The sequence below is a fragment of the Cibotium barometz genome, chromosome 37, assembly GCF_041138505.1.
Source record: "Cibotium barometz isolate CiBa-2024 chromosome 37, ASM4113850v1, whole genome shotgun sequence".
In the NCBI taxonomy this organism is placed as follows: domain Eukaryota; kingdom Viridiplantae; phylum Streptophyta; class Polypodiopsida; order Cyatheales; family Cibotiaceae; genus Cibotium; species Cibotium barometz.
In genome coordinates, this window is record NC_141082.1 from 16243615 (window position 1) to 16252098 (window position 8484).

Genomic DNA, 8484 nt, shown 5'->3' on the forward strand with positions numbered 1-8484 from the left:
CCTTGCCTAGTACTACCACAAGTCCTAAACCTCCAGGATTTGGTCCCTTGCATGCCTAGTACTACCACAAGTCCTAAACCTTTAGAAGTACTAGGTACTAACCCTTTGCAACCCTACCCAAACCTTAGACATATTGACCAATCTAGAAAGGGGGGTTGCCTAAGGACTAAATGAGGTCCTAACCACAAGAGCACCCACACAAGGCCTCAGTGACTCATCCAAAAACACGACCGTAGAGATTTCCAAAATCAAGGATAAGAACGATGGAACGTCTGATCCTGTTCAATTCATGCAAATGTTTGAACAACAGAGATGTGAAGCCTTTGGAAATCTAAACTGCCCCACCAAGGTACATGCGTTGACCCTTTACTAAGTGGGAAAGGCTAGTTGATGGTTCATCATATTGATGCATGCGATTAAGGAGAATTTCAAGACCTTGAAAACAACCTTTCTCCATGGCTTTTCAAGACAAGGTTATCGGTGGAGTACAGCAAGAGAACTCTATTCGATTGAGCTAAAACAAAACAAAACCATTAGAGATTTTATCCTTCGGATAAAAATCTTGGACTCGCGATGTGAGCCATGGGAGAAACTAAACGATGCTCAATTGAAAACATCCTTGATGCCTCTCAAAGTGGTGGACCTAATGCCTTGTGTTCTCATCACCACCACTACCACCCCAATCCCTAATGTGTATACCCTAAGCCTATCTTTTAATTTTGCAAACATTGCAAAGCTTTGGGTCACAACACATCTCAATGTCCTAATTCACCTATAGTTACATCAATACTACAACCGTCCTTGCCCCAAACAGAAACAATCCAAAGGGTAAAAACTGATCAAGAAACAATTAAGCGAACACTTCAATGTTTCTATTGTTGTGGCCCACACAAATTGACAGATTGCACAGCTTGGAATACTTCCATGCTCACAGTCATTGACACTTTGCAACCCATATGTGAACGATATAATATCGATCACATATTCCAAGATTGACCAAGGCAAGTTGCTTCAATGCAACCTATCTCGCACACTACAACTCTTAACATCTTGAGTGTGCAAAATGGGCAATTGTCCACGGTATCCTTGAATGTGCTTACACGCTTGCAAGCTAAGGCATGAGAAATACTAAAAAAGAATGCAAAAGAACACACTTCGAAATGGGTAGAAGAGTATGTTTTCAAACAAAAACCAAGAGAATGCAAAACCTTCTAAACCCAAGAAAAACAAGGACCAACAAACTGTCAAAACCAAGGTTAAAATAAAGGACAAGGGAAAGGAGCATGTGGAGGACCTAACTCCAAAAAATCCAAAATCTACACATGATGCAAATACATCCACCTCAAAGGCTACCCTTGTCAAAACCCACATGTGCGACACATGATACAAAAGCTTGAAAAAAAGTTCATTCTCGTCACATGGAAAAACATAATGAAAACCTAACGATCCAAGGAAAGTTATAAGATGAAAGAAGTTCTAATATATCACTTAGTGAGAATGAAACAAGTTTTAACTCGTCACTTAGTGCACCTCACAATCCAATCAAGAAACTAGAACCCGCCAAATCACCCCAAATTAAAAATCAAGATCACATGACATATAAGAAATGCAAAAAACAAGCTCAGGAGAGCATGCTTAGTATTGTTGAGTGTCAAACAAGATCACCGGTTGTGATTGAGCCTCATAATGTCAAACATAAAAAAGCAACCAAAATACAAAAACCGAAGGAGTATCGCTTCCCCTTTCAAGAGGAAGACGTACTCTCTACAAAAATGAACTCATCAAGCCAAGAAGAGTCATCAGAGGAAGATTGTGCGAAATTCGATAAATCTGTTTTACGAAATTTAAGCAATCTCTCAAATCCTCATTTGGAGGAGTGCTCTTCTCTCATAGTGAAGCTAGCATAACTTTAGCTCTTGCACCTTTAAAGACTAGCCATGAGTTGTACCAAAGATCTCAAGAGCTACATAGAACAGAACTATAAGGATTTGGGAGTTTCCAAACAAACCTCAGTTAAAGTAGTCAGTGGATTCAAGGACCATTGTACACATTGGAAACTCTTGAAAAAAATGAGAGCCAAGAAGAGGATGAAAGTAAATGGGAATATGAAACCGAAATGAGAACTAAAGCTGAAACTTCCATGGTTCTGCTTGAGGATTCTATCATGATATGGTTAGATTTCTATGTGAGAAATAAAGAAGTCATCTAAGCTTGCATAAAGAAAGAAACCTCAATACCAAAAGCATCAACCACCAATTCATAATATTCATCAAAGATGGGTGGATGTGCACACGCTTCAAAAACAGGGATATTATGATGGAAATCCCCATCATATGGTTGCTGAGATCGAACAAAGTGAAGAAAGCCTCACCACCGACTTCAATTCCAAAACTTTCACCTAAAGTTCGACAAGAATGGAGGGCCCAAGCAACACCAAGAAAGCCACTCGGCCCCTCTCGTGCATACAACACATACACAAGAGCTCACGTGTTCAATTAACACCAATGGCAACCAACCAGAATCTGTACCTACCGCCTCGACAACACTTGCGCCTATTTGACTCAATTCATATACTTCATGTATATCTACTTCATAGAGTACTTAAATATACATAAAAGCATAAAAAGCACATGGAAAGAAACATGCAAGAACAGGCCCTACTCACATTTAACAAGAATCCTGCCACAAAAAGAAATATTATCGAAGGCCAAATTCTTCAAGTAATGAATGTCTCACTTCAATGAATCAAATGAGAAATTGAGAATCACAATCTTGTTCTCATGATTTTGTTTACATTCCTCGAGACCCTTCCTTCTCTTCTCTCCCATTATTAACATCTCTTAGTTTCCCAACTAACACAAATAACATGTAACTCTGCTTATGATTGCCAAAACAAAGTGAACAAAAAATATACCCACAAAAAATACTCACAAAAACAAAGTGAGCAAAAAATATACCCACAAAAAATACTCACAAAAATATAAAAATGTAATCACAAAATAAAAATCGACACCCCAATTAGGAATGCCCGCTAACCACTAACCTTCTCATTTAATAACTAACCTTTCTCATTCTTTCCGGAGGAACAAGAACTATTGAATGTCACTCAACATCAAAAACCATCAACAAAGCTTGTCAATTCTCCCCACACAAAGGTCTTCAACGTGATCATGAGGACGCAATTGCCATCAGGAAGAAGAAAATGTTAATCCATTTCTAGGGTTATCAAAAGCTACTGCCATTATCTTACATCAAAGAGTAAAGATAGACACAAAAAGGTCATATATTCAATATATGAAGCAACGATATCCAAATCTATAACTTGGATAGACGCCCATAATGGTCCGATGGAATACTTATAACGATTTCCCTTCAAGAGTATGTGGTAGCAAGTTAAGATGAAGTCCCAAGTGATGTACTTCATGGATATATTGTGAAAGTAATCATTGTAATAACATCAAGCCTCTTATAAGTCTAAAGTACCCAGCCGACCACAGTTTAAATGAGTGTGAACACTTATGGCCATGTATATAAGTGAAAATCTTTCATAATACAAAGAACTCTCCCATTGTACAAGAGAATGTAGCTTTTGCTAATCCAAGCTTAAAGCCAAAGATTGGGAACTAGAAGAAAATGAAGAAATAAGATTAAATCCAACAAATGGCATGAAGACAGAAAACAAGGAACCTTGCATCTAGTTGTAGAAGACACACAAACATCATGGAAGGCTACCCCAATAACTAGGTTCAATCTAATGTTATGGAAGGTTTTACTCTGTAATTTGCTAACATGGACCCTCACTCTTCCTACTTTGTAAGTCCGCTCTTGAAAAAACATTTCATTTGTTAGTATCACTTGTGATTGTTCCCTCAAATAGAACTAAAAGCTAGCTAAGGAGCGCAAGAATGTCTGTTACCATTAAGCAAGAATTACTGAGTGACATGAGAAAACTCAATTTAGCCTTGATGACTAATCATAGCAATAATGATAAACACAATATGGAAAGCCCATAATGACCTATAGCTACTCCTAAGAAACTATATGATCACCAGCATATGTATCATGGGTGACATTATGGGCACAAAATTGAAGATGAATACATATGAGCATGACCTGCACAAACATATTTAAACTACCTTGAGCTAAGGCCAATTACTTATAAGGGGCAAAGAGGCAAGCCATGAGGATAATTGTGGCACTTTGAATGGAGGAAGTAAACAAAGAATCACACATTGCACATATGCCAAAAAGTTAACATGGCATGTTAAGTCCTAGGACAACATTTTATCTTGGAATCCTCCATCATTTTGAGTGATATAAATCATACGGGTACTAGTGATGTAGTCTAGCAAAGATTGGACAATTTAGTGCTCTTTTCATGAAGTTTATGGCAATGTTTACAAAGCCAATTGCTGAATCCAAAGCTCAGAACAGGCTTCATCATATACACCTAATTTTTTACAAGCTAAGCAATAAAAAATCTATTATCCTAACTTTGATCCCAACGGTTTGAATTGAAAGATGGGGAAGAAGAGAATGAAAAGAACATTTTAATTAATTACATCTTCAAATCTAATTAATGACAGTCCCTTAAGATAATCCACCAAGAGCTTCACAAACCAACTTCCTAAACACTGCCTTGGTTTCACTAAAAGCATAAAACCAAAGCAAATCAGATAGCTGCTGGCGAACTTTTAATTCACAAGTGCTCAAGTACTGTTGCCAGATTTGTGAACTTGCAGTTAACAAACAAACACCTTGAGCAGTCTGCAATAAACATACAGTAGATTTAACCATTGAGTTGGTTCACTTTTTACTGGTTTGACATCTCCCCAGCTTAATTTCAATGCTGCCAGACTGCAATCACAAACATCGTAGCAACAAGCAGCAGTCATCGAAGGCAACAGAAGATGCAGATGGACCCACTGTCCCTCCCATTCATCCAATGCACCCAAGATGCCAGCTTCTCCCATCAAACTTCATGAGCAAGCCAGCACACCTAAAACAGGTCCATAGCCTCGACACGCCCAAAGCCTATTCTCACCATTCTGAAGACCCTACCAGCAGCCCATTAGCTGCTGACGCTGGTATGCACCATATAGAGCCCAAAAGCCAACCAGCACACTGGTCTCATTATTTTTTATGGATTATTTTTATTTTAAACAAAAGGCTGCCATCAGCTGGAGTGATGGCAAAAGACATACAAAAAGCCCAAATTCATAACTCCTGAACAAGAAAGTGGAAGGCCATCATATCTTTTGGACCAAGCTTAAGTCTGGGATTACATCTGATCAACATTAGTGGCGAGCACCACCACAAAATGCAGTTAGTGGAACCTTGGTTAGCACCATATCTACAAATAACAGTCTGCAGCATGTTTGAAAAGCATCTCCCCATATCTCCTTTTTAACATCCACATCCAAGCATTGCACAATAAGCAGCTGACAGCCTGCAGCATATTTTAAAAACTGTGTTTTTCCCATTGGACCCAGGCTCCATAAACTGACAGCAGTGGAAGGGAATTCACAACATGTTGCTGGTGGTTGTTTCCATGGCATGTAGGCAGCAACCTGCCCACCCCCTGCCCTGTTTATAATATCACATAAGCCCGCCAAAGGGCACACAGTGGTTTACTGGCTTAACTCCAAAACGGCACCGAGAGGTAAACCAATTGTCAGCAGTAGTTGAGCTTGCAGCCATAAGGGCTGATTAGATTTAGGCTAATCCAAGACAGATTGAAGCCAGATTGAAGCATTTGATGCTCTTTGAAGAGCTTTCGGCCCGAAAATAGGCGCATCTCCATTAAATTATATCCCAACCAGAACCATAGCGACCACCAAAGACCGCATACAGGTAAATCAGCAAATCCAACTCTTCAAAACAAGGGCATAATCTTAAGGGGATCCAGCAAACTTAACATGTTAAAAACCCTAAAACGTACGATAGTTACAAGATTGACCTGTAAATAAGTCTTAAGAGGGAGCTTCAAATCTAGAAAAACGGTGGTGTTAAGAAACACCTTTAGAACGAAAAGACCTAAGCACTGGTGAATTTGGTGACAGCCTTGGTACCCTCTGACACAGCGTGCTTGGCAAGCTCGCCAGGTAGAATGAGGCGAACTGCCGTCTGAATCTCCCTGCTGGTGATGGTGGGCTTCTTGTTGTAACGGGCAAGGCGGGCAGCTTCCTGGGCGAGCTTCTCGAAGATGTCGTTGATGAAGGAGTTCATGATGCCCATAGCCTTAGAAGAGATGCCAGTGTCCGGGTGAACTTGCTTGAGCACCTTGAAGATGTAGATCTTATACGTCTCCACGCTCTTCTTGGCTTTCTTCTTCTTCTTCTCACCGCCCTCCTTGGCCGCGGCAGGCTTCTTCTCTGCTGCGGGCTTCTTTCCGGCAGGCTTCTTGCCGGCCTTGGTGGTCTTCTGGGCCTTCTGTTCCGCCTCGGCAGCGGCAGCAGGGGCGGCTTCTTTCGACTTGGGCGCCATGGCTCGAGGAGCGGAAAGAAGCAGAAAATGTAGCCAAACAACAGAGCCCAACGAGCAGAAGTAGATTGATGTAAGCAACAACGCACTGCACCGCCTTTATTGAAACCTTTTGCTCTTGGCCAATCGCATCAAGTCACACAGATCGCCAGCTCATCCACCTGTTAGCGTTAGATTCGAATACATCCAACGACTGCGGCTCTTTTCTGAAGTTCGATATTTTCGCGGCATAGAATTGGAACCAAGGAATAAGGGTGTATTTTAGCAAGGTTTAGACGATGCATAATTTCCTTGGGTTTTTTGCTAGGTTGCAAGAAACGTTTCTGGTTCGGAAACTGTAAACCCCAAGAAACGGGAGGAAACGGCAAACTCAACTTCCAGGAAACGTCAAGGGTAGGTTGACATAATACTTGAAAAAATACATAGTTCTCCCACCATGCAACAGGAGAGAGATTAAGCATGTCATCCGCTATACCATCCTCGCCAAAATCCCCCTTCTATCCATTGTAATCCGAGAGTTGTGCCGCACTTTGTCTTCTCTACACCATCTTTGGCTAGTCGGTCCAATGTTTACCTCCACCCCTTCAAGAAAACGGAAAAACGTGCACACCAGCCAAGAAACGGGGAAATGATGTTTCCCTGCCTCCAGCCCACGTTTCCTACAGCCAAGGTTTTTTGAGCTCTCTCTCTCTCTCTCTCTCTCTCTATCTCTCGACATTGCACAATGCAAAAGCCATTTAATTAAAATATCATATCTAAGGTGTCCACCCCTCGCTCCCTTATGTCCTATGTTCGTTTATTCCTCTTATCCCATCACCTTGCCCACTTACCCCTTTCACCCTACTACCTCAATGGTTGAAGTTAGTGTTTGATAAAATTGAATCGATACAAAGAAAAGTAGCATAACCCATTTAGCAAGAGTGGCATGATCCATTTTAGCAAGATCACACTTTCAAATTTTTCATGTACCATATATAGAGTTGGTGTGCTTCAACTCCAAAATTTTGTAGAGTTCGAGGCTGGACACTATCTAAACAATGATTTTGAGAGCAACATGACTCACATGATTTTGCACCCACCAATATATCTCATATAACTCCTTAATGTTATAAATTCTAGTAGAGAGCTTTATTTCAAATAGGTCCTTGAGGTGATATTGCAAAAGCATTGGACCACACAAGTTTGTTCATGAAATATCGCTCCTATCACATGTATAAAAATCATAAATGACCATTCTACAAATGATTGTGACTAGAAGGTGCTCTTTTGGAGTGGGTGTTAGACTCCTCCACATGAATCATGCACACAAAAATAAGTACAATTTTATTTTTGAATGGCTTTTTGGCATGAGTCAGAGTCTAGGACCTAAAAAACAATATTTCAAATAAGTAGATTTATGGTTCAAACGTGCCATTTTAATATCAAAGTTATTGCAGGTGTTTAAGGGTCTCCTTATGCCTTAATAATAACTCTAGCCTTGAAGAACATGTGTGCACAAGTGTATTAAGTAAAAAATTCTTCAAATCAATGCACGGCTACTATCAGCCTCTTGTTTGTGCAAAGACACCCTAATATATACCTTAAATGTTACACTTGGCCATCGTGATCAAAATTATAAGACTCAATGGGAGGTTTCAATGGAAATGATAGCTCCATGTGATTAAACTAAAACCAATGAGCAAAAAATGTGTTCGAGGTTTGAGTGACAAAGTAAGTTGTTGAATTAGAGAGATTTAGTTTCAAAAAAGGGATATAACATGTGTGCATTGCCAACGTTGTATATTTTGATATAGGTCCCAAAATCCCTAAACAACAAAATAAACATGATCAATTTTAATATTGATAGTAAAGCTCTCCTTAGGATGTGGCACACACATACTTTGTTGTGTGGGGAACCATGCTCTGCTCCCAACAATGAAATAGGCAAGACCTCTCCCTATCTGTCAATACGTTATTTTTCCCACCATTGAACACGTGTCGAACTGCATTCCAGTTAGCAGT

At 40.0% G+C, this 8484-nt stretch overlaps 1 protein-coding gene across 1 annotated transcript; it reads right to left on the minus strand.

The window, feature by feature from the left end:
- Nucleotides 1-5901: 5901 nt before the first annotated feature.
- LOC147616995 (histone H2B.9-like) lies at nt 5902-6556 on the minus strand. Its single transcript, XM_086776635.1, has one exon. It carries the CDS (start codon nt 6484-6486, stop codon nt 6037-6039), a length of 450 nt encoding a protein of 149 aa, XP_086632761.1. The 5' UTR covers nt 6487-6556; the 3' UTR covers nt 5902-6036.
- Nucleotides 6557-8484: the final 1928 nt, after the last annotated feature.

Bases quoted from the DNA above. Each gene is read 5' to 3' on its own strand.
- LOC147616995 (XM_086776635.1), bottom strand. From the start codon at position 6,486: ATGGCGCCCAAGTCGAAAGAAGCCGCCCCTGCTGCCGCTGCCGAGGCG.